Source organism: Felis catus, chromosome C1 (assembly GCF_018350175.1).
Source record: "Felis catus isolate Fca126 chromosome C1, F.catus_Fca126_mat1.0, whole genome shotgun sequence".
NCBI classification, from domain to species: Eukaryota; Metazoa; Chordata; class Mammalia; order Carnivora; family Felidae; genus Felis; species Felis catus.
This window is the reverse complement of record NC_058375.1, coordinates 121,740,168-121,767,431: the sequence shown is the minus strand read 5'-3', so window position 1 is coordinate 121,767,431 and position 27,264 is coordinate 121,740,168. Positions and strand designations below refer to the sequence as shown.

Genomic DNA, 27,264 nt, shown 5'->3' with positions numbered 1-27,264 from the left:
GCTAAAATATCTTTACTACCCAAAGCAGTCTACCGATTTAATGAAATCTCCATTGAAATACCATTAGTATTTTTCACAAAACTAGAATGAATAATCCTAAAACTTATGTGGAACTACAAAAGACCATGAATAACCAAAACAGTCTTGAAAAAGCAAAGCAAAGCAAAGCAAAGCTGGAGGCATCACAATTCCAGACCTCAAGTTATATTACAAAGTTGTAGTAATCAAAACAGTATGGTAATGGCATAAAAGACTGATCGATGGCATAGAAAACACACAAATAAACACACACCTATATGGTCAATTAATCTTCAACAAAGCAGGAAAGAATATCCAAAGGGAAAAAGACAGTCTCTTCAACAAACGGTATTGGGAAACTGGACAGCTTACATGCAAAAGAATGAAACCAGACCATTTTCTTACACCATACACAAAAAGAAACTCAAAATGGATTAAGGGCCTAAATGTGAGACACAAAACCATAAAAATCCTAGAAGAGAACACACACAGGAAGTAACTTTTACATAGGCCATAGCAACATTTTTCTAGATATGTTTCCTAAAGTAAGGGAAATAAAAGCAAAAAATAAATTAATTATTGGGACTACATCAAAATAAAAAGCTCTGCACAGCAAAGGAAAAAAATCAACAAAACCAAAAATTAACCTATGGAATAGGAGAAGATATTTGCAAACAACATATCTGATAAGGGGTTAGTATCCAAAATATATAAAGAACTGATACAACTCAGCAGTCAGCAAACAAATAATCCAATTAAAAATGGGCAGAAGACATGAGCAGACATCCAAAGAAGACATACAGATGCCCAACAGACACATGAAAAGCTGTTCAACATCACTCATCACCAGGGGAGTGCAAATCAAAACCACAATGAGGTAACACTTCACTCCTATCAGAATGGCTAAAATCAACAACATAAGAAGCAACAGGTGTTGGCAAGGATTTAGAGAAAATGAAATCCTCACACACAGTTGGTAGGAATGCAAATTGGTGCAGCTACTGTGGAAAGCAGTATAGAGGTTCCTCCAAAAACTAAAATAGAGCTACTCTATGATCCAGTACTGAGTTTTTACCCAAAGAATATAAAAAAATAATTTGAAAGGCAATATGCACCCCTATGTTTACTGCAGCATCATTTACGATAGCTAAATTATGGAAGCAGCTCAAGTTCCATCAACAGATGAATGAATAAATAAGATGTGTATATATATGTGTGTGTGTACACACACACACACACACACACACACAGTGAAATATTATTCAGCCATAAAAAGAATGAAATACTGCCATTTGTAACAACATTGATGGAACTAGAGAGGGCAATGCTAAGTGAAATAAGTCAATCAGAGAAGAACAAATACCATATGATTTCAATCACATGTGAAATGTAAGAAACAAAAAGGGAAAGGTAGACAAACCAAGAAACACACTCTTAACTATTTATACTTACAATTACTTATACTTATTGAACAGACGGGTAGTTACCAGAGGGGAGGTGAGTGGGAGGATGGGTGAAATAGATGATGGGAACTAAAGAGTACACTTAGCACAATAAGCACTGAGATATGAAATTGTTCAATCATTATATACCTAAAATATAACACTGTATGTTAACTGTACTAGAATTAAAATGAAAAACTTAAAAAAATAAAAATGTCAAAGATCATGAAAAAATTATGGAGGAGAAAGATGATCCAGTAGGTATTATGGTCTTTGAAAGCTATTTGATTTTACACATATCATACAATTAAAAATATACTTTTAGGAAATATTTTTTAATTATCAGTAGAATTATGTAATATGTAATTCAGCACCCATGAAATTATTTAATAGACATTCATTACAAAAGCAGATAAAATAATGTAGTCAGGCCTATAAATTTGCTAATTTTTGGTTGATACAGGGAAAAATGAAAGTATTTTTTTTTAAGTTTTATTTCTTTATTTTGAGAGAAGAGAGAGAGAGAGGGAGAGAGAACATGAGTGGGGGAGGAGCATAGAGAGATAGGGAGAGAGAGAATTACAAGCAGGCTCTTCACTGTCAGAACAGAGCCCAATGTGGGGCTCAAACTCAAGAACCATGAGATTGGGGCACCTGGGTGGCTCAGTCGGTTAAACGTCCGACTTTGGCTCAGGTGATGATCTCACAGTTCTTGGGTTCGTGCCCCATGTTAGGCTCTGTGCTGACAGCTCAGAGCCTGGAGCCTACTTCAAATTCTGTGTCTCCCTCTCTCTTTGCCCCTCCCCCACTTGCACTATCTCTTTGTCTCTCAAAAATAAACAAATATTAAGAACCATGAGATCATGACCTGAGCTGAAACCAAGAGTCAGATGCCTAACCAACTGAGCCACCCAGGTGCCCTGAAAGTATTTTTTTAAGTTTATTTATTTCTTTTGAGACAGAGAGAGTGATTGGGGGAGAGGGGGAGAGAGGGAAAGAAAGGATCCCAACCAGGCTTCACACTGGGCGTGGAGCCTGACAGGGGCTCTGTCTCACAACTGTAAGATCACGCCCTTAGCCCAAATCAAGAAATGGATACTTAACCAATTGAGCCATCCCGGAGCCCCTCAATGAAAGTATTTTTATTTATATATGCTGATTATACTAAATGTTAATTTACTTCATCCAAACTGCTTGTTTTTCAGAGGTAAATTCCCAGAACTTTTACAGAATAGGACTAACTAAACCAACCCAGGATTTTTCTTTTTTGATGTCATTTTTAAAAGTGGTATAGTGGGGCGCCTGGGTGGCGCAGTCGGTTAAGCGTCCGACTTCAGCCAGGTCACGGATCTCGCGGTCCGTGAGTTCGAGCCCCGCGTCGGGCTCTGGGCTGATGGCTCAGAGCCTGGAGCCTGTTTCCGAGTCTGTGTCTCCCTCTCCCTCTGCCCCTCCCCCGTTCATGCTCTGTCTCTCTCTGTCCCAAAAATAAATAAACGTTGAAAAAAAAAAATTTTAAAAGTGGTATAGTGTTTTAAGCTGATGATTTCTAAAATATTTATGCTTGGAAACCTACATGGGTGAGAATGGCTTAAGTGGTTTTTAAGTGTTTTTGCCGGTTGCTTATAATTTAAAGGCATATCTTTTTTCTTAAAAGTGTCTTAAAAAGTATCTTAAAAAGTTATCTTAAAAAGTATCTTAAAGTATCTGCAGTGACAAGTAGAGTCCCCACTGTAAAAAAAAAAATAATAAATATTTATTTTTTTTTTACCTAAATGGACGATTAGATAGTGAGGAATAATAAAGTGACTATTATTTAAATGACGCTAAGATACGATTTGGTGATTTTGGTGTCACTACTTTTTTGCTTTTTTGTATAGTGTATCTAGCACTTAACAGACTGTAAGTCATTTCTTCACCTGTACAGATGGAATTACATCCAGGAAATTCTAAGATGACTGCGTTAGTTGGAGACAGGCTGCAGCAAATACCAGAGTAGCTGGAAGGAAGACTGGCCTTGAAGAAAGTAGACTCTGACAGTTTGGAATTCCCTTTCTACCAAATCTTCATTATGGAACCTCAGAAGAAATGGTCCTCTGAGGATCTCTGTATGGCCAGATTTTCTGAAACCCAAACCTAACTTCATGATATAGGAAGTAAAAGTGAATCAATGGTAACAGTATATTTTACTGTACTAGAAAAGCTAAGAAGCATTACCACTACAGATAAATCTCATGACCTCCATTTACAGTGGTCTCTATGGAGTCATGACCACCCTTCTCTTTCCTATTCTGTATTCTCCTTTTGGATACCTAATTATCTTTCTCCTGTCTTTCTATTTAACATTATAGGGAGCCCTTAAGAACCCAGTGTCTATATTCATCTTTATAACTATACTATATACATGTATATCCACTTCAGCATTTATCATCTTGAATTTTTTTTTTTAGTATTCTTATTTTCTACTCATATATACATAATTTAGTGTAACACATTTACATGCTGCTTTATGTGCAAAACACTATGCCAGTGGCTGTGGGAAGATAAAAAGATCACAGGCATCTTGAAATACATAATCCTTTTTTAGATTTGTTAAATGTGTCTCCATAATGCCTGGCACATATAGAAGAATCCTATAAAAACTTACTAATCTGTCATTCTTTTAATAGTGCAAAACTAAGGATTGAGATAGCCTACAGTTATAAATGTTTATTTTATACATAAATAAATATGAACTTAAATGCCTAGACCCTGGTAGGAAGCAATCCAGACAGATGTACTATTATTAAAGATGAAAAGGTTGTTTGTTTGCTATATCCACGAAGAGGAGCAGTATGGATCTGGAGAGTTTCATTCAGTGCCAAGAAATCACTATTCCTTTCCATTTTCTACTCTTTCATGTTCAACTTATCCATGCTACACTTGACAAAGGTCTAGCTCTGGGAGGCAGTGGCTGTGAAACAAATGACATTAATTTCCAGAATACCTCTATGACTTTGTTTCTTCTTCCATCCATTTTCCTTCAAATTCTAATAAATTTATGGCCATCCATCAAGTCTTATGTTCCTGAAGCTTTCTTTCACCCTCCTTATCCAGCCGTCTGTATCTTATTACAATTCCAAATCTGTGTTTCCTCCTACAGCCACAGCTTTCTGTCCAAAGTCTCCAAATATCTTGAATCATATCAATCATATGGTCACTTTTCTAGTTTACTCTAATTTTTGTCAGGATGTCTTTACACACTATTTAGGAAATTTCTGACTCTCACTAGATTTTGGACCAAGGTTTCTGGAGGAAGATCCACAGTCTAGAAGTGAATAGGAGAAATAATTCATAGAATGGTTTATGGAATATTTAAACAATTTAAGAAAACATAAATCTTTACACATGCCATATGCCTCCTAGTGGTTAGCTTTTGGAGTAAGAGTCACTCCACAAAAACATATTGAGTGAATAAATGGATGATGTCCAGAAAGCAAATGACATGATCACTATTAGTTTTCACACTAAGCCATTCTAACTAGAAAGCATGATTCATTTTTATCTAGAGTTTCATCAATCAGTGTTATGCATATCAGAGCACTGCAACATGGTCATCTAGATGGAAGTGAGCTGTTTGTCAGCTCTGTTCTGTATAATTATTCCATTAAATAGCAGGATATAATTAAGTGATACAGATGTAGTGAGTGAAATTATATAGCCATGCATGTCCCACAATCAAGATAACATCATTGCTTTTTTCATAAACACACTTTCAACAAACAATGGATATTGTTTATAATTTTGAATAATATCATGCTCATGGGACCACAGTGTCTTGCCTTGATCTTTGAACCAATGGGGTTGTCCAAGAGCCCACACTCTTTCTGAAGCCCCATAGAGGCAGACACCATGTCTGGATGAGTCAGTTCTTTTTTCTTTTCTTTAATTTTCTTTTCTTTCTTTTTAAGTTTATTTGAGGGAGGGAGAGAGAGAATATGCATGAACAGGGGAAGGGGCAGAGAGAGAGGCAGAACAAGAATACCAATTCCACTGACAGTATGAAGCCTGACGACACAGGGTTCCATCTCACTAACGAACCATGAGATCATGACCTGAGCTGAAATCAAGAGCTGGACATTTAACCAACTGGGCCACCTAGGCGCCCCTGGATGAGTCAATTTAATCTACTACACTGCTCTCTACCTACACTTCCTTTTCTGTACTTTATTGTTCCATCTGCTCTAAGTTGCTTTTCCACTCTGATGCTAGAGTGAACTTTGTGCGATCCATATCTGGAAATGTGGCACTCTACCCCTAGTAGAGATTCAGTCTCTGGATATTTAAAAAACAAACAAGCCAACAAAAACAACCAAACAACAAAAAGCTATTTTATTCTGCAAAATAGGAGCTTCCCAATCATTCCTCTGTGTTTTTTACAGTCTTCCAGTACCTTGATTTTTTTTTAAACAACTGGAAAAGTTCTCCTTAACATTTTAAGATGTATTTCCTCATATTCTGTGCTCACCTCTGTTGTACCATGTAACCACAACAGATTACAATATTTTATTTCCTCTCTATTAACTGTAAACTCCTTGTTTATAAGAACTCCTTTTGTATGGTTTTGTCTTAACACAGTGACGGGCTTTATCTGTGTTCAGGAAATATTGAATGAATGAATGAATGACCAAACAAATCAGTCAACCCTGAGTTAGTCATTAGGAATGAATTCAGCCAAGATAGGGAAAAAGGGAGAAAGAAATGATTTGAGGGTTTATAATGTGTTTAAATTCAGCCTTTGAATGAGTCAATTTCTTTGCAGTGTAGTTTCCCCCTCAGAAAAATGTGAGGTCCATTTCTCATTTCTCTAATAGTCTTTCTGGAAAATGCTTAATAATGATTGATTTTCATGTTATCTTTTCACTGTTTCTCTTTTATTTTTGATTATTGAGCTTCTTAAATTAGTAAGATTATTTATTGGATAAAGGACATCATTTTAAGGATGCATAGATACCACCTTTAAAGCTTACTGAAACCATGAAAGATAAATATCATTGTCTTCATTTTAACACAAGGGAACTGTGACTAAAATATATCGTGTATATTATCTCTAACATCAGGAGCAGGACAAAATTAGGGTTTGAACTTAAGTTTTATTTATTTCTTTTTTGGATCAATAATCTCTTTTTATTACTCAATTCTTCCTGGGTACATAGCCCATTGCATATTTGATTTTGGAAAATTATCAAAACTGCTGACCGGAATTAGAGACTTTACTACAACCAAATTCTTAGGACCTTTTTTGTTGTTGTTGTTGTTCCCACTTAAATGTATAATAATCTCTAGATTATAACCTTTTCCAACAGGACCATGTTAATGATTATAGGAATAATGATTAAGTTCCTAGATATTCCACATGAGAGTTCAAATTCTCACCTAGACTATTTAATAAAATTCCAAATTCTAATAAAATTGTTCACTTTCTGAAAAGTGTTTATAACCACCAATTTTTCTGTGGATTCATATACTTTTGAATGGGTAAGATAGCCAGGAGTAAGTTTGTTTGGTTTCCCAAGAGTAAATGCACATCTATTCCACAAGTTCTCTAACATCTTTTGATCTCACACTTGTTCATGCCAAATACAGACCTACTTCACTATCAAGTTCTTAAGAAACTAACACATATTGAATGCATATGGATAAGAGAGTCAGTACTCGCCTCAAAGAGGGATTATTTCAGGGCGCCTGGGTGGCTCAGTCGGTTGAGCGTCTGACATCGGCTCAGGTCATGATCTCGCTGTCCGTGAGTTCAAGCCCCGCGTCAGGCTCTGTGCTGACAGCTCAGAGCCTGGAGCCTGTTTCAGATTCTGTGTCTCCCTCTCTCTCTGACCCTCCCCCATTCATGCTCTATCTCTCTCTGTCTCAAAAATAAATGAACATTAAAAATTTTTTTTTAAAAAATAAAAAAAAAAGGATTATTTATAAGGGGCAAAGCTTAAATTGTTAAGTTTCTGATTTTTCTCATTTTTAAAGATTTCCCACATTTAAGTGGATAGAAAATTCTCCCACACTTTAATGCAGATGAAATGATTAGGAAAAGACAGTGGCATTTAATCCAGGTAATGGAAGGGGAAAGGGTGATCATCACTTTTCATATTTTTTATGAACAAATTGGACCTTGTTCTTTCATAATCTATAGATAATGCATCTTAAATGTCAGCATTAATTTCTGTATTATTTAAAAGTGTACAAACTCAAAATTGATATCTCGAGAAGGTTCCACGGGGGGGGGGGGGGGGAATTCTAAGTTTACAGAAAATGTGTATATAATGCAGCAGTTATCAGATTATCTTTTATGATTCTTTTAAATTGACAGATTTTTCTCTATATAAATACATAAAAATCACTTCTATGACTTTTTTATTGTAACCACTTTAGCTCTCTTCTCTTAATACAGATATTGATGATTTCATATGAATGACATGAATTATAGTTTCACATGAACAATATTGATTACTAGTACCAATGAAAACATACAAGTATATTGTACATTTAAAGGTATAGCTCCTAAACACTTTTCATAAAAAAAAATATTTGCTAATTTACTGTTTCTAAAGGTTTGATGGTCATACACTGGGTCATAAATGTAAGAATATACCTATATTTAAATCATTCTCTTTTTCTGGTTTAATAGTTTATTTTTTTTTCTAAAATCCACAATAGAAGAAAATATTAAGTATGTTACTAGTTTAACATGTATTTGAAAATTTAAATCAAAGATGCTGAGAAACTTTCTCCTTTGACAATCTAACAAAACCCCAAGTTAGAGTACATCAATAACATGTTATTTGTGGGTTCTCAAATCTTCCTTTTTGCCTTAAATATAAAAACATTCATATAAGACTATACAGCATACAGGCAAAACAGAATTAAGGAGTATCAATGAGGATTAGAAGCTCTGCCAGAAGCAAAGGCTTTTCTTCTATGACATCACACATATATTACTAAGAAACAAGTATTATACAAAATCACATGCTAACATTTACAGAGTATCTAGGAGAAATGAGACTGGGGAAGAAATTCAAAACTATTAAACTTTTGTAAACAAAACCACAATTCAGACGTTAAGATTCCTAGTAAAATTCTTGTAGGGTTAAATCAAATAGCATTTTTAATCTAGAGTTACTCCATTTTATTCAACCTGGAAATGGGCACTTCCTCTTTGAGAGCATTCTCTTTCAGCCATTTTTTATTGTACCATTTTTATAAAAATTACAAACCAAATCTAGGTGTGCCCTGTTTCATTCACTATTTGTTCTATTCCCTGTTTTTGCAACATCTACAATCAGAACTCTCAGTTGTCATCAAATAGCCTAATGCAGAGGGACCCAGTGATTTTGAGAGCTACTATGCCATCCATAACATGCCCTTAATCAAGGTGCTTCTACTGAGTTTCACATTTTTTCTTGAAGTCTTAATATATTGCGAGGGCTTTCCCTTTCATCTTAAGAAAGTGTGTTTCTGACTACCTGCAAATATTAATGTCTTTGGAAAAGCTGTGCAGAAACCACAGTGATGTCTATGTCGCCATCATTTCCCTTTTAATCCATCACATGAAATACAGCATATCAACTGAACACACGTCGAACAGAACCTGCTGCATCTTTAAGAATTAAAGCATAAGGGGTGCCTGGGTGGCTCAGTCAGTTAAGCGTCCAACTCTTGGTTTCAGCTCAGGTCATGATCTCACGGCTCCTGAGTTTGAGCACCATATCAGGCTCCGTCCTGGTGGTGTGGAACCTTCTTGAGATTCTCTTTCTCCCTCTCTCTCTGCCCTTCCCTTGCTGTGCTTTCTCTCAAAATAAATTAATTTAAAAAAGAATTAAAAGTATAAAAAGCTATGTATACATATATATAATACACATATAGCTTCATACGTGTGGATATTCTTGTAAAAAATCATCTGTGTATCATGCAGTTTACAATGCTTATACATTATTTTATTTTGTCCAATGAGTATAATAGGGCAGATGTTATAATCAGAAGTGGTAGGTGATGTGTCACATGTTAGACATATACTAAAAGGTGAACACTTAGCCAAAAGGTACATTTTCAGACTTTTACTACTTTTCCCTAAAATTTCTAAGGATAAAAACCTTCAAAAGATATGGTATAAATTTGGGAAAAGGCCCAGAGTCAGAACTTGGAAAAAAAGGCCTTTTTTATTTTATTTATTTTTTAAATGTTTTATTTATTTTTGAGACAGAGAGAGACAGAACATGAGCAGGGGAGGGGCAGAGAGAGAGGGAGACAAAGAATCTGAAGCAGCCTCCAGGCTCTGAGCTGTCAGCCCAGAGCCTGACGTGGGGCTTGAACTCACAAACCACAAGATCATGACCTGAGCCGAAGTTGGATGCTTAACTGACTGAGCCACCCAGGCACCTCAAGGCTTTTAAAACCTTAAATTCTTAATTCTCTTTCAGCTAAGAATTCCAAATTCCTTTTGAGAATGTAATTGCTCATATGTCAAAGATAGTGAAGTGGGCCTACTGTATAAGAGATTTACCTAACAGTTATATAAAATTAAGAATGAGGTTGATTCTCCTCTGAGTGATCCATTTATGCAACGTGCTAAACTTTCTTTTGACTGTGACCCTCTCTAAAGAGGTCCAAGGAAGGGGATCAAATGCTGTTTTACCTCAGTGATGATACAGGCATTCCTAGTAATTGAAACTAAAGATCAGCAAATTCCTTCCTTTCTACCTCCTCACCCATTTGTTAGAAATTATCCCAAATGGAAACTGGCCAATGGATACGAATTAATGTAGTAAGACTTTGACAGCAGAGATGATTGGGAGATTGGAACTTGCTCTCATTTTATTGCACAATTTCTGTGAGATATCCCTGAGGCCCTTTTCCATTGGTTCTCTTCCAATATTTTCATGTGCTTAGATGTTTATCCTGAGGTTAATTTTGTGTGGATAATACTAACAGTCCATTTTTGAGTTTTATAGCTGGTTCATTAATATCCATGCTGTTCAGTGTTTCATCCTGCATTCTGATAAGTTTTTCATTTTTCAGCTTCCTACAACAATAGAAATAACTTGATTTAATGAACTGGATTCTGCTTTTTCTTCATTGTACTAATGATAATCATTATGCAATTTTTGTATCATGCTAAGGATATAATCCGTGGCTTTTAATCAAGAGAAACCAAAGAACAAAATATGATTAAATTCCTTTAAAAGCAAGGAAGAATACCTTTAATAGAAATTGAACCTGATACGAGAAAGGCTACTTATTAAAAATTAGGAAGAGGGCACTGATAGCATGGAGCCTGCTTGGGATTCTCTTTCTCTGTCCCTCCCCCATTTGTTCATGCTTGCTCGCGCGCTCTCTCTCTCTCTCTCTCTCTCTCTCTCTCTCTCTCAAAACAAACAAAGAAACAAACCTTAAAAAACAGGAAGTGGGAGAAAGGAGTAGCAGGGTAGTGGAAGGATGAAAAAACAGATCCCATTTTACTAACACAAAATACCCTCCCAAATTCAAGACCCAAATTCTGATCAAGAAAAAGTATTACTTATCTCAACAGCTTTTTCAATATAAAGAAAACTTACTGAAAAAAAATAATGCCTTAAAAATAAAAAAAGACCTAATTTCTATAGCATACATTTTATAATCCAGAAAAGTATACCAGGGTAAGATTTTTATGTTTTTATCTATTTTTATTTATTTTTTTATTTTTGGTGCTAGAAAAATTATATATCTGTGGAAGCAAAAGAAAGAACTTACACATACAGGGATGCACATAGTACAAACACACATAGCCATGTGTGGAAAGTAACCAAATAGATAGACATAGACACACACACACACACAAATGTCTACATATACACATCTTTCATTCTAATTAACTGAAAGACCCACCCACTGTGAAAAGCAGAACTTTTGTTTGTTTTCAAGTTTATTTATTTTGAGAAAGAGTGAGAACATGAGCAAGAGAGGGGCAAAGAGAGATTGAGAATTCCAAGGAGGCTCCTCACTGCCAGTGCAGAGCCCAGTGCAAGGCTTTATCTCACCAACCTGTAGATCCTGACCTGAGCAGAAATCAAGAGCTGGACACTTAACTGACTGAGCCACCCAGGTGCCCCCCAAGTAGAACATTTTTAATGCAACTGAATTTGTTCCTTAGACTAAGCAAAATAAGAAAAACTTGACTATTGTTAAACAAAGGCTCAGGGATTATCAATGCAGAATTGCCTAGGGAATCACCAGATATGGCAGCTCAGCTTCCAAGAGGGAAACAGAAAATGAAAAGGTCAAGTCCTATAGCATTGGACAGAACTGGGTTAATTAATATTTAGTATCTATCAAGAACCAGACACTGTGCTATGTTTGCATATGTATTTTTTTTCTCATTTAATCCTTGCCATTATTTTACTAGGATGACAGTCTTATTATCATCCTCTACACCAAAGATAAGCAAACTTAGGGACTTAGGCATAGGGAAGGGAAGTAATTTGTCTAAAGCCACTGGACCTGGGCTCAACTCACTTTGGTTTTACCATCATACCACCCTGTGCTCTTTCCAGGATGGAACTCCCACATCCCTGCAATCCCTAATTCCAGTGGATTGATGCAGGTAGTTTTTCTAAAAGGTTTAATGTGAACAGGATCTATGAATGCAAGTATATGAACACAAGTGTTGAAGAGTAATACAATTTGAGTATTTGGTTGATAAGCCTAATTTTGTATGTATTCTCAACTAGGCTTTATCATTACTACCACCAGAAACACCGGCTTTGCCAGTGTAAGAAAGGGTCTAAGTAGAGGCCTAAATAACCTGGACCATATCATGGGGTGCCTGGGTGGCTCAGTTGGTTAAACATCTGACTCAGGTCATGATCTTGTGGTTCGTGAGTTCGAGCTCCACACTGGGCTCTCTGCTGTCAGCGTGACAGCAGAACTAGTTATGATATTCAGCCAAAATTGTATTATAAACAAACCACAGATCAGAAATTTACAGATTATAATACTCCTAATGGAAGAAGAGTGGCATGTGGACAAGAAACAGTTCTCTGACAGGCAAAATAATAATTCTCATATGATATAGTAAATATACAACAAAACTCATTCTGCCATTCTGCATGTAGGACAATGCATCCATGAGAAGAAATCTAAGGATCATAAAATAAGAAATAGAAGGAATCGGCCAAGAGGCCTTTAGCCCACATACATATGTATGTATGTATTGCTTCAAAGAGGTCAATCTTCGGGGCGCCTGGGTGGCTCAGTCAGTTGGGCATCCGACTTCGGCTCAGGTCATGATCTCGCGGCCCGTGAATTCGAGCCCCGCTTCAGGCTCTGTACTGACAGCTCAGAGCCTGGAGCCTGTTTCAAATTCTGTGTCTCCCTCTCTCTCTGACTTTCCCCCGTTCATGCTCTGTCTCTCTCTGTCTCAAAAATGAATAAACGTTAAAAAAAATTTCAAAGAGGTCAAACTTCACATATGTTACAACTAAATCATCCCTAACTATAAACTTCTATTTAGTAAAATTCATATTAAGGCAAAGAAAATATTGTTTAAGGCTAATGTCCTGTAAAACTCACCAATTATGAAATGAAGGATCTCCTAAAGACAAAATCAGAAGGGTTGACAATTGATTTTCCTTAAAAATTTAGTGTGGCGATGGCTCTTTGTGGCATCAGTTTTATTTTTGTTTTCCCTAAGCTCACCTTCCATTGTATTCTTTTCCCTTCCTTTCACACGTTTTAAGTCTATCCTATCTAAAATAAAATTGCAACACTTAGTTGTCAATCATTCTAGCTTTCATCTAGCTTTCATGCAGCTGAAATCTATCTATTCTAGGCCCAGAAAGAGGAAAGAACCGAGGTGACTAAGCAATTCTGTGTCTCCTCCTTTCACATCCCACTGGACAGATACACAGCTATCAGTATAGCAGCTTTAAAATTCTGCCACGTAGGAAAACAAATTCTGCCACGCAATAGATCGGTCAAGTAAAGAGTGCTCATTAGAAAATATTTTCTTCGGGCACCTGAGTGGCACATTCAGTTGGGCATCCAACTTGATTTTGGTTCAGGTCATGAACCCAGGGTCATGGGATCGAGCCCCATGTCTGGCTCTGTGCGGAGTGTGGAGACTGCTTAAGATTGTCCCTCTCCCTCTCCCCTTCCCCACCTTAAAAAAATGTATTTCCCTTCCATTTATTATAACCTTAGCTTTACTGTTAGGGAAAGGCTTTTAAAAATGTACTGTACGTAATCTTAACTATTTACAACATAGTATTTTACAAACAAGAACAGTAAAAATAAAAACAGAATATAATTACTCAGGGAAACTCAGCACTTCCTAACAAAGTCAGGACCAAAACCTATGTTTTCTGAACATAAATTCAAGCTCCATACATGAATTTAAGTAGCACTTTGTGAACTTGACCAAACATTGCAGTCTGAACAATTTGATTGTTCTTCACACTTTAATTCAGGTTTGGTATAGGTATGCTGTTAGGTCATAAAGATTGTTTTGTCATTTTAAAGGGCTGTTAAATATCATGTATAAAACTCATCTTCCTTTCTATATTTTACTATATGCCCATATCTTGAACTCTTCATCCACTCAGGCACATGTAGTGTTGAAGGTATTGAAATAAATGAGGAGCCTGTCTCCCAAGAACTTAACCCCTAAGAAAAGCTTAGTATTAATTTTATTTTTCTACCTGTGTTAGGAAATAAATGTTGTGATCTTTCCACTGCTTAAAACAGATGTAATTGTTCTTTTACCACAGTTTTGAACAAAATTGTATGTCCCCACTCTCAGCCTTGAAACGCCCTTCTTTCTATGAGTCCCCAGAGTTTTCAGAGACAGAGAGTAAAACAAAATAGTGCAGGAAGATGACCTGAACCTAATACAATACCATATGTTAACTATACTAGAATTAAAATTTTTAAAAATTATATATAAACACTTAGATCTTAAAAAAATTTACAAAGATGAAGATGACACTCCGAGAAAGACAAAAGGGAACAAAATAAACTGGAGCTCACCAATTCTCCACGACCAAAATACATGAGTCGTGGCCCCCTCTTATCGGTGGGTGATTTGGAGTACTTCTTTGTGGTCATTCTCACTGCCACGTGTCTTACTATTTCTATCTCACCGAATAAGCAATATTTTTTGCCTTCATTTGCAGAAAAATAATCTAGTATTTCTTGCTCAACACTTTGTGAAGAATCTCCACCCCGTTCCTGCAATTGTCTGGCTTTTTCCTTATAAGGACAATGCTTAGCATAATTCATGTTCTTTGATAACTCATCTTGAAATAGATATGCTTGTAACATACACCAAAAAAGAACAAACAATAAACCCAACTAGATGGAGAAATGTGTTAAGATCTTTGGTAATGTATTGATATCATTTTGTATTCTAACACTGAAAAACTGTAAAGACAATGTTGAAGTTAAACATGGCAATTAAGAGAAAATACCAAAGAGTGGAATTGTATTTTTTCATTGGCTATTGCAAACTTTAAGGGATTAAAGGTTTTTGTTTATCAAAAACTACAAACATTTATTAATCATTAAGTTGAAAAATGTGCCTTAAACTGTATCTTAAGATAATCTGCCTGCCATAAAATGTCTATGATTAACATTTTGTCTACACTTACATTAGCTTTGAACTCAACTCATTAAACTGCTGTGAACAGTGCAATGGGGTTCATATATAAATTGGAAAACTATTATCTTACATATCAACAAAACATTTTACAGTGTGATCTCACTCCAAAGGGTCTGTTCATTACAGTTTTATATTTTCTTAGAAGTCTTTAGGTATCATTGGTCCATCTGACATAATACGTCATATGACATGACACATTACCTTTATCCACAGATACTGCCCAGTTTGATTTCTGCACAACTGGCCCAAAGCCTTTATATATATATATATATATATATATATATATATATATATTGGTTTTTTAACTGCAAGGAAATATGCTCAATATAAGCAAAACTGCTCACAAACCGAAAAGCAACAGGTTTCTACTGTGTGATAAATCTAAACATTGTTTTACATTTCTTACTACATTTTGTAAAATATTTCAAATACATTATGCCATTTAATGCACACGAAACTCTTTGAGACAAGGAAGCCAGTATTTTGCCAGTATTAAAGACAAGGACACAAAGAGTCTTTGAGCCTTAGCGTCTTGCCTATCAACATTCAGAGTGAAGGATGACCATCTGGTCATATTTTTACTAAGTTTAAAAATTGAAGTTAAGGGGCACCTGGGTGGCTCAGTCGGTTAAGCGTCCGACTTCGGCTCAGGTCATGATCTCGCGGCCCGTGAGTTCGGGCCCCGCGTTGGGCTCTGTGCTGACAGCTCAGAGCCTGGAGCCTGTTTCAGATTCTGTGTCTCCCTCTCTCTCTGGCCCTCCCCCGTTCATGCTCTGTCTCTGTCTCAAAAATAAATAAACGTTAAAAAAAAATTGAAGTTAATCATTGAAGTGAATCATGTTTTGCTTTCCAATATTTGCAATAAATCCCCAAGCTTCAAAATATAGTCCCTTTATTTAAACTAAAGGCTTTTCGTTTTTTTTAATTTTCTTTTTTTGTGTAAATGTTCTCCATTTTATTATTTTTTTAAATATATGAAATTTATTGTCAAATTGGTTTCCATACAACACCCAGTGCTCATCCCAACAGGTGCCCTCCTCAATACCCATCACCCACCCTCCCCCTCCCTTCCACCCCCCATCAGCCCTCATAAACTAAAGGCTTTTTAAAAGTCCTTCCATTTTAAACTTTACATGAGTATACTTTCCCTAAAAAAATCTAGGTGAACAGCCTTTTCTGTGTTCAGGTACCACAAACTGTGCTAGGCATAATGATTCATGGTACTTCTCAATGGATAGACAAGTTATATTAGTATCACCTGGGAATCTGGAAAAAAATAGCAATTCTGCACTTTGTTCTGAACTAGGCAATTAGAACTCTAGCAATTAGAACAAGCACGTGGGTATGTGTAGTAAAAATTCCTAATAAACTGATCAAGAGCTAATGCTGTAAAAACTAAATTAAAAATAAAATCACAAGAAGAGTTAAAGATTGAAGACACCGTGGAAAGACCAAACAGATCTAGATTTGGCTCACAGGATCACCATTAATTATGTGACTTGGGGGGAATGGTGGGAGATCATGATTAAACACTTTCATGGCACAGTTTATTTACAGTATAGGAGAAATAATGCAGGAAATAAGCCATGCAAAAGACAACTTCATCCCCAGAAAGGTTAAATAAATTCTGGTAGTGTATAGTAAGTAAAATAATGGATCTCAAGTACTTAAACCACAGAAGACATTTTTATTACTTTAATAGGGCTGGGTATGCTAAACAATAAAAATTTATTTTATCACAGTTCTGGACAATATAAGTCTAAAGTCAAGGTGTCAGAAGATTTTATTCCTTTTGAGACCTCTCTCCTTGGCTTGCAGTTGGTTTCCCTCTTGTGTCTCTTCACAGAGTCTTTCTTCTGCCTGGTTCATGTCCCTAGGGTCTCTGTTGTGTACTAGTTTTCTCTTATAAGGATACTAGTCAGATGGATTAATGTCCTCATTTCAACTGAATCACCACTAGAAAGGCACTATCTCCAAATACAGTTACATTCTGAGACAGTAGGTGTTAGAGATTCAACATGTAGATTTTCGGAGACAAAATTTAGCCTATAAAAGCATTTAGTAAATTTTAATTGTCCTATTTTTTTTTCCTATTTCCTACCTCCTCCTTTACCTAACTCACTGATCTCACATAGCCCCTGTATCTGTTCAGTTCTATTTGCTGCCCGGAAGTTATTTTCCTTAGCAAATTTGATAACCTAGAAGCTTGTTGATGGGGGTTAATTTATGTATTGGTATATACTGGTGCTTCTAAGCAACATATTTATATAAACAAGAAGTCAAGAGATTGGTATCCTTACAAGAGTGAATAGGGTAAAGATTTCTGGTACACAGCTCAACTAAAATTGGAGATGTTCTCAGAAAATTAGATGTTGATGCTCTTTAAATCTATCACATGGACAAATGAATGTTTGAACTATAACTATGTTTGGACCTAGATTATCTGTGATTTTATGAGATTCTGCTTTTTTTTCCCTTTTCTATATTCTAGAAAGTAAAATAATAAGTACCACTGTAATTGGACATTTTAAAGTTGTACCACTTTTTCCTGCCAGAGACAATGTTCATGCTTTATAACGTGTGTCCTTCTTTACTTCTAGTTTTCAAATTTTTCAAACATCTGTGTCTCTCTTTTCTAGTTAACTTTAGTGATGAAAAACCATATTTCCTCAATGTATGCTTAATTTCTCCTTAGTGAGAATTCTACCACAAAAACAAATTCAGGGTATATTAATGTAGCATTTCTATTTGAGTCAGAAAGTCTTTAGGATTGTCCATTTATTGTGTCAAGAAACAAAATTCAACTGAGTAGTTTAAAGATCTAGTTGGCTTTATTCAGGATTCCTGATTTGGGTAGCATCCCGTCTAGCAAATAGAATCCCCAAGGCCTGTACAAAATGGAAGGATTTTATAGGCAGAAATGGGGTGGGACAAGGAAGGGTTTTAGCAAAAGAACACAAAAGATTGTTTCAGCCCAGGTCACCTTCCATTAAGGGGAAGATGGGGGCTATGGGAGGGGTCTTAACATGTAGATTACTTCATAGTACTGAACAGGACATTCCTGATTTTCATTGGTTTAAAATTCCAGTTCTGGGAGAGGCTAGAAGTGCAATTAGATTAGGCTTTATTAAGTTTTGGAATTTAATATAAGTGACTTCATTTTGGGTCTGTTGTCTTTTTAATGCTTGTTAAACTATTATTAAGTCTCCATAACTGGTTCTGCTAACAGATCCTTTAGCCTTTGTACACCATCTCCAAGACATTTATAAAACACACTATCTGGAAGAAATCCAATAAAGTAGGGCCCATATGTCAACTTGATCATTGTTCTTTAGAAATGCTTATGGAAAGTTAATGTATTTTTCTTCCTTTCTCTCATTTGAAAAATGAGTTACAATAATCTCGTATGAACAGTTTTAAATCTTGTTTCATGTTTTCAGTGCATTAGAGAACTTTTCATTTGAAATTTTACAAAGGAAAATGGCATTATACTTTCAGGTTTCTTATCAAGGATTAACAGATACTTTCAGGCTTCTTATCAAGGATTAACAGAAATTTTATAGGCAACCTGGGTCTTTTCCAAAATTTTGAAATAGTAAGTGCGAAAGCTAAAATTTCTACCACATGGTCAATTGCTCTTGTTTTGGTCCAATGTGTTGGTATTTACAGGGATGAAGAACCAGGAGGCCAGCTGGTTACAGATAAGTTCCACATTGACTGGGATTCAGTACTTGTTGACACAGATAATGTTATCACGGCACGATTTGATGGCAGAGGAAGTGGATTCCAGGGCCTGAAAATTCTGCAGGAGATTCATCGAAGGTTAGGTTCAGTGGAAGTAAAGGACCAAATAGCAGCTGTGAAGTAAGTGGGTCCGCATTTTCCTACTGTTTTTCCTTTAATGACAGAAGCTAGGTATATGATACATTACCTTTGAATCATGTACTTTAGTACAGCAATCTGTACTTTAGTGAATAGACAATTTTCTAAGTTAGTCATATAGACTTGCATTCATTTCTTCAAGTACTTTTCACTCATCACAGGTAATAAAACAATTAGCGAACTTCCGCCTCCTTGGAATTAAAATTCACTTTAGATTTATAAAAATTGGAGCAACCTTAATTAAACCACTCTAGTATTTATTTACAATAACCTACAAATCTATTATTTCCCAGTTAACTATAATTCTTGAACTTTCACAGACACCATTCCCCTGCTGGCAGGAGTGACCTAGAAAACTAGTAGGTTCTTTAAACCAGTACACAGAAATTGGCTGGGATATTGTCAAAATGTAGATCTGTAGGCCTGAAATGGGGTCCCCAATTCGGCATTTGTATCTTCCTACCAGGTGATGCCCAAACAACTGGGCCATCACTTAGAGTAGCAAGATAAAGCTCCAACCACTAAAGTATTTCTGGTTTGACTTCTGGGTTTTGTGTGTATATTTGCATGTGTGTAGGTGCCCAAAATGAATTCCCATGTGTGTTTAACTCAAGAAAATATAACGGTTTTTTTTTCCTCATTGCAGATTTCTACTGAAACAGCCATACATTGATTCCAAAAGATTAAGCATTTTTGGAAAGGTAAATAGAAATGTTATGCATATGTATATAAGCACACAGATTTACATATGTGTATTATACATATATAGGTATATACATGTGTTTGTATGTGTGCGTATATAATTTCCCCATTTTACTATAATCTCTCTGTACCATTCTTTAAAATGTAATATTATAATTAATACTATATACATTCAGTCATTTATTAATCCAGCAATTATCTATAATCCAATTGGTGCTGGTATTATAAGTAGAGCAGCAACTAAACAACAACAACAAAATTTGTTTTTGTAAAGCAGATCTTCTAGAAAGAAGAACTTGATAAACACATAAATGCAAAACATGGTTTCATATAGCATGAAGTCTTACAAGGAAACCAAAAAACAAAAAAAGTGGACACAAGTTAACTCTAGAAAGGGCTAATGTTCTTAGATTAAGGGGTCAAGTAAGGCCCCTTGGATTAAGTGATATTTAGGCTGATACCTGAATAACAAAAGGGAGCCAATTGTACCAATCTCTTGAGGCAGGGTGTTCTCTATAGAAGGATCAAGTACCACAGCCTTAGGGATGACTTACATGGCTCAGAAACTGAAAGAGGACCAATATTCATAATTAGGTCTTTGTGGTGTTTTCTGCGTGATATTTACTTCTCATTGCAGTAATTTTATGTCAGGTCCAATATCATTTTCACAGTGTGGATAGAGACTCCACATAGATACTCACTGAGCACCTAGTTTATGCATATCACTAGGCTAGACACTATACAGGTACTAAAATGAAAGGAAGGAGGTCTAGTACTATTTTAGTTTGGAGACAAAGAAAATTATTGGTGTTCATGGATTTAAATATAAAACAAGTTTTACTATCCATAAGTGAACTCAGAGATACAGGACCAGAATAACCGACAGTTTCATTGGGCGTAAATTTTTGTGGTATTCACTGACAAATAGGTATATGGAAAGCTATTTAACAAATGAATAAATTGTAAATCAGCCCAAACCACCACCACTCTCCCCTCACTTCAGATACCTGCAGTGTACCATGTCTTTGCTTTATTGTATTCTTGCCTTTCACAATATTCAAGAGATTGACAGGGACAATGCTTCTCTGACACAAGTACAAATAAATAAATGAAAACCTACCCCTATATATTATTTAATAATGATTTTATTTTTGAGAGAGAGAGACAGAGCATGAGTGGGGGAGGGGCAGAGCGCGAGGGTGACGCAGAATCTGAATCAGGCTCCACACTCCATGCTGTCAGCACAGAGGTCAATGCGGGGCTGGAAAAGCAAGAACCGGTGAATTCATTACCTCATCCAAAGTTGGGCGCTTAGCAAACTGAGTCACCCAGGCAACACCCCCCCCATCATTACTAAGAAAGATATTAGCAAAATAATGGAAATGTCTAAGAAAGTGATCATTCCAAAGACATGGAAACTCTCAACAAATTAACAAGTGCACACAGTGAAGACTTATCACATGCAAGAGCATGGATGAACCTTGAGGACACTGTGCTCAGTGAAGTGAACCAGTCATAGAGTGAAAAATACTGTGTGGTCCCACTTACATAAAATATCTAGAGTAGTCAATTTCATGAAGACAGAGAGTAGAATGGTGATTACCAAGGGCTAGGTGGAGAGGGAAAAATAAAGTTTGTTGCTTAATAGGTAATGGGATCTCAGATTTGGAAAATGAAAAAGTTGTAGAGATTTGTTTCACAATACAGACACTAGACAAGACACAATACACTACACACTACTGAACTGTCCACCTAAAAGTGGTTAAGTTGGTAATACTATATTAGGTGTTTGTTACCACATACACAGCGCATAAAATTGACAACATTTTACTCTTTAATGGTCCTGAGATATGTAATAATTTACAAAGGACTTATGGAAATTTAGATTCAAAAGGTTGTAAAATGCCTTATAGAAAAAGTCGAACATAAATTGGATAGTGAAAGTCATTCAGCAAGTAGAGGACAAGGAGAAGGTTCTCATGTAAATGTTCAAAGAACATGAAATAAAATAATTGACTATAATTAAGGCTCATATAAAGGAATGAAAAGTGACAAAACCAAAAGGAAGTCTTGGCACAGACCTTAGAAAGGCCTTCATATTAACTAGAAAGCTGAGTGCTAGTCTATAAACAGGAAGAAATAAAGCTCTAGGCCTCAGATTTAGAAGTTCAAAATCCCATATTTATCATTTTATTAGGGGGCTGATGAACCTCAGGGTAATTGACAGTCTAAATATATGAAAGACTGACATAGGATATAAACAAAGAAATATAATTAGATTTTAAATGGAAAAAAATGTTCCATTTCCAATTAACCAAATATGCCTCTGTGACTGAATTATAATTTAGAAGGTGGCTTTCTGAGCATACAAAGGAACATTGTTAGCTTCAAGACTCCTAAGTCTTGTAATTTTTTTTTTTCTTGGAATGTACTTGTTTTGTTTCCATATCAAATAAAACAATCCTAAACTCATAAAATTGGCTGGGGACTAATCATCTTGGTTTTCTGGAATTAGATTGTAAACGTATCTGGGGCTGTTTCTTTCTCTGTTGGAAAATTTTAATTAATATTTAAATTGATTTAATCAATACAAGACTATCAAGATTTTCCATTTCTTCTGAAGTCAGTTTTAGTACTTTTAAAATAATTGTTTCCATTTCATATATGTTTCAAGACTATTTTTAAAGCATAGTATATATTGTCTTACTATATGTTTAATCATTTCACTGTGGTGATAAGGTCTCATTTGACTCCCAGTTTGGTTTATTAGTGCCTTTCTGCCTTTGCTTGTCTTAGGTTGCATGCACACTCTCTCTTACTTGCTCTTTTCTCCCTGCTTGACTCCCTTCCATCCCCCATCCCACCTCCTTTTTTAATGAACCATATTTTGGCTTAGCTGTTCTCATCTTTGTTTTCGATTTCCCTAATTTCTGCCCTTACCATCATTATTTTCTTTCTTCTACTTTTTAAATCTATTTTGTTCTTAAATTATTGAGTTGAATGTCTAGCTTATTAACTTTCATCAGTCTTCCTTTCATTTGAGTCATAAAATCCCTTTGCATTAGTCCCTCAGGTTTTTCCCACCAGTGCCAATAGGTGGCTATCCCCAGAACCTAACCTAACCTTACATAATGTGTCATAATTTTAATATTCATTCTATCAAGAAATTATATCTAAATGTTAATGGTAAGAAAACTTCTAGAAAAAAATTTCTCGCTTATATGTTAAAAAAAAAGGAAAAGACTATATGAATTGAAAATGGATGGCAAAATTCAAAACCTATAAACATGATACATAGAATGGATATTGCTATGATTACCAGGCTACATCAATGGGGAATAAAATTAATTCATTCCATAAACATTTATCAAGTGTGTACTATGTGCCTAGTATGTCTGAATGTGCTGGACATACAGCAGTCACAAAAACAAACAAGCTTTCTTGAATTTCTAGTTCAGTGAGTAAAGATAAATAAAAGACAACTTACTTAGTACAATATATGAAATGTCAGTTAATGATAGGACAATTCAGAAAAATAAAGCAGAGAGGCAGATAGGTGGCCCAAGATAAAGATAAGGTAGCAATTTTCATTCATAAGACAGGAAAGATTTCACTAGGAAATCATGTTTGATCTAAGTCAGGGAAATTTGAGGACGCAAGAAACACAGATATCTAGGAACGAAAAAAAATATATATAAAGAAAGAAAAAGAAAAGTATAAACACAGGAATATGGAAACTTGTTAAAACTTTACTTAGGGAGGTAATTATTTAAAGCTATAAAATATTCTCCATTGGGATAGGTCTTGTTACTAACATGGAGTCACTTCTAAAAGGTTGAAGCTTTTAATATATAGAATATGAAGGAAACAATCAAGGCAGAATTGTAAGAATTGTGATAAAATTTGTGATCACATTAAACAAATTAAGATTTAATGCAAAATAAAACTGCAATAAACTGTTACTCCTAACGTGCAGTATTTTTATTTCAAATTAATTCATTGTGTACTATAAGTGATATGTGGTTTACAAAGAATCACGAATCTAAGGATAGGAAATATCTTTTTTGTTGTTAATTTTTTTATTCTTTATTTTTGAGCAAGGAGCAAGCACAATTGGGGGAGGGGCAGAGAGCGAGAGAGAGAGAGAGAGAGAGAGAGAGAGAGAGAGAGAGAGACACACACACACACACACACACACACACACACACACACACACAGAATCCCAAGCAGGCTCCAGGCTCTGAGCTATCAGCACAGAGCCTGATGCAGAGTCCTGAGATCATGACCTGGGCTGAAGTCAGAGGCTTAACTGACTGAGCCATCCAGGCGCCCCAGGAAATATCTTTTTTTTAATTCTATCAGTATATCTTTTTGACTATTCATGAACTCTCTCGGGAATACTCAAAAAACTCAATGATTATCTTAAAACACAAGGCACATGAAAATGATAGTCCTCAGTAAAATGGTATTACAGACTCTACTGCCTGCTCCTCTAAGTCCATCTACCTATTAGATTCAGTTTCTTCCACTATGGGTCTATCTTTTTTAAGATAAAAAAAAATCTCAGGAAACATTTCTATACTTTAAATTCACCGGACAACAACTTAGAAAAGATAGATTCTAATGCTAAAATGCTTTGCAAATGGAAAGGATATAACAATGAATGGAAAAATACAATCACTGAGAAACCAATGAAATGACAGACAGCACAATTGAACAGAACAGCCTAAGTATTAACTACTTTTGATCTATAGCAAATAAAAAACACCCCCTATTTGATTAAATCAATATGATGACCCACATTTTCTGGCATTTTCCTGATAGTCGTTCTGATAATTAAAGTTATAATACTGTATCCAGCTAGAACTTATATCTGATTTCCACCCTCTTCCAGAATGGAAGATTTCCACCCTCTTCCAGAGTTCTTTTCTCAGAACTCTTTCATGATCTATTCTTGCATTCAGTGAATAAATATAAAATGGCAGAGAGGAAGGTGAGCAATTAAAATTTAATTTATTCTAACGCCTCCCAGTGTCTATTTTTCTTTTAAAAATAGAAGTTATTTTGTTGAAATAAGTCAAATTAAAGCAGTATTTTGGGGTTAGGTTTTTGAATGCTATAGAGAGAATTTTATTTAACAGCTTTCACTATCATTAAGTCTTAAAGAGTATTTAGCTTCATTAATCTCAAATTTTCATGTAAAAAGTGGTAAAATGTAACTCTTTGGACAGCAACAATGATTTACAGCCCTGGTTTCACTTTAGAATCACACGGAAAACCCTACAGCCCATTCTCCACAGATTGAACTGTTTTTGAGAACATTGATATATATGTTTAAATCTCCACTGGTGTAAGAATGCTGACTGAAGCTAGGGAGATGTTTGGGCAGGGATATTCATTATATTATTATATTGTAAGAACTTGTTATTAAAAATGTGGAGCAACAGCCTAGGCATCCCCTGGAATCTACTGAATTAGAATAGGCATTTTAACAATATCTCCAAGAGATTTGAATGAACTTTCGAATTGAAAGGCATTGTTCTGGAATCTGCCCCTTCTCTGGAAGACACCATTCTATTTAATTCCTGGAGAGAATCAGACTGAGATTCATGTGAAATGGGAGTAAAAAACAAACAAAAGGCATAATACCAATTTATTAATTTATATTAGTAAATTGTGATGTATAGCTGTTCTGTGGATTGGAATATTCACCCATTCTCTCAAAGTAGTCAGGTTATGTAAACAACCAAATTATTATCAATTGAAAGTCTGCTGTAATTCCATTGTGGAACTAGAGCCAGAAAAGTTATCAACAGAGGTGTGCATCAACTGAGATACATTTTTCACTGTGGAAACAGTGTTGCCCCATGGGACATACTTGAAACCTCTTGGGTTGCAACATCTTGGTCTTACCTCCCTGATCAAGAACAAGGAACAATATGCTGGAAAAGCTCCCTTTAAGGACAGAACTTTTAGGGGTTTTCTACACTTTTGCTCTATAATAGTTACTTACTTACTTGCTTTGCAGAACTCATCCCATCCCTGCATATTTCTGAAGGGGAGAATATGCCATCCCAGAAAATGCCTCTTTGGCATAAGGATTATTTTGAGCTGATTCTTTTAAAAAACAGCAGACACAGGAGAAGCTTTGGAAACAGAAGTTACTCTTTTGTAAGAGACATTTACATTTATAAAGGAAATCTCCGTTTGTGTCTCCCTCCCTGAACCAGGATGAGAAGATTGACTCTAAATCATAAAGAAACCCTTATTAACAGAAGGCACTGACTGCAAATCAGACTTAAATCTGCCTAACCAACCTTATCCTTGTTTATAGTTCTTTTCCTGGTAACCTCCCATAACAGCTCCCTCCAACATCTATCTTTCTTTCTTTTTCTTTTTTAATGTTTATTTATTTTAAAAGAGAGTGGGAAAATGTGTATGAGTGTCTGGGGGAGATGAGAGTGAGAGTGAGAGTGAGAGAGAGAGGGAGGGGGAGGGAGGGAGGGAGGGGGAGGGAGGGAGAAACAAAGAGAGAATGCCAGGCAAGCTCAGTGCTGTCAGTCCAGAGCCTGATGTGGGGCTCAATCTCAGGAACTGAACCATGAGATCATGACCTGAGCCAAAATCAAAAGTCCTGTGCTTAACTGACTGAGCCACCCAGGCACCCTACGCTCAACATCTTTCTTTTGCCTTTGGCTAAAGATGGTATTTAAGGTGGTGGCTTGGGCCATTTTTAAGGAGTTATTCAGTTTCACTGGGTATCTCCCATGTGTACATGAGGTATGCATGTTAATAAACATTTTTTTTCTCTTTTTTTCCTTTTTTTTTTTGAGAGAGAGAGAGAGGGAAAGAGGGCACACAAGAGGCAGAAGAAGAGAGAGAATCCCAAGCAATATGCCCAGTTCAATTCCACGACTGTGAGATCATGACCTGAGCCAAAATCAAAAGTTGGACATTCAACTGAGCCACACAGGCACCCCCCCCCCCAATTGTTTTTTCTCTTGATAATCTTTTATTACAAGGCATTAGCAATGAATTCAGAGGATTGAGGGAAATTGTTCTTCCTTTCCACTTCTTTGTTTATATGTGTTAACACTCTTAAGCCTACTACTTCTGAATTTTGCTGACCTAAGGATATTTTTATATCTTACAAAAAGAATGAGTAAAGGCACTCTGTGATGGCTTACGTCTATAAAGGATAATTTTACATCCCTTAGTTCCCAATTGTTGGAGAAGCTTTGCTCAAGCTTCTGGGTACTAGCCAACTAATCTAGGACAAGACGGACATGGGCAAAGGATGAAAAATCATTTTCCCTCTACCCTTTTTTTTTTAATTTTTTTTTCAACATTTATTTATTTTTGGGACAGAGAGAGACAGAGCATGAACGGGGAGGGGCAGAGAGAGAGGGAGACACAGAATCGGAAACAGGCTCCAGGCTCTGAGCCATCAGCCCAGAGCCTGATGCGGGGCTCGAACTCACGGACCGCGAGATCGTGACCTGGCTGAAGTCGGACGCTTACCCGACTGCGCCACCCAGGCGCCCCTCC

General features: G+C 35.9%; 1 protein-coding gene and 1 long non-coding RNA gene across 6 annotated transcripts in view; one reads left to right on the top strand and one right to left on the bottom strand.

Moving 5' to 3' along the window:
• Positions 1–27,264, bottom strand: part of LOC109502644 — a 69,297-nt gene that overhangs the window by 23,246 nt on the left and 18,787 nt on the right. Inside the window, exon 3 of one of the 2 annotated variants that reach the window (XR_006583114.1) lies at positions 17,945–18,934. The exons of the other annotated variant lie outside the window; for it this stretch is intronic. This is a non-coding gene — a long non-coding RNA (uncharacterized LOC109502644). Of the gene's footprint in view, positions 1–17,944; positions 18,935–27,264 lie in introns of those variants that run through there. 2 annotated transcript variants of the gene reach the window in all.
• DPP10 (dipeptidyl peptidase like 10) overlaps positions 1–27,264 on the top strand; it is a 1,363,298-nt gene that overhangs the window by 1,325,572 nt on the left and 10,462 nt on the right. For all 4 annotated transcript variants that reach the window (XM_019837999.3, XM_045033696.1, XM_019838002.3 and 1 more), the window contains exons 20-21: positions 18,802–18,996; positions 19,661–19,715. In XM_019837999.3, the coding sequence (XP_019693558.1) occupies positions 18,802–18,996; positions 19,661–19,715 (250 nt within the window). The remainder of the gene's footprint in view (positions 1–18,801; positions 18,997–19,660; positions 19,716–27,264) is intronic.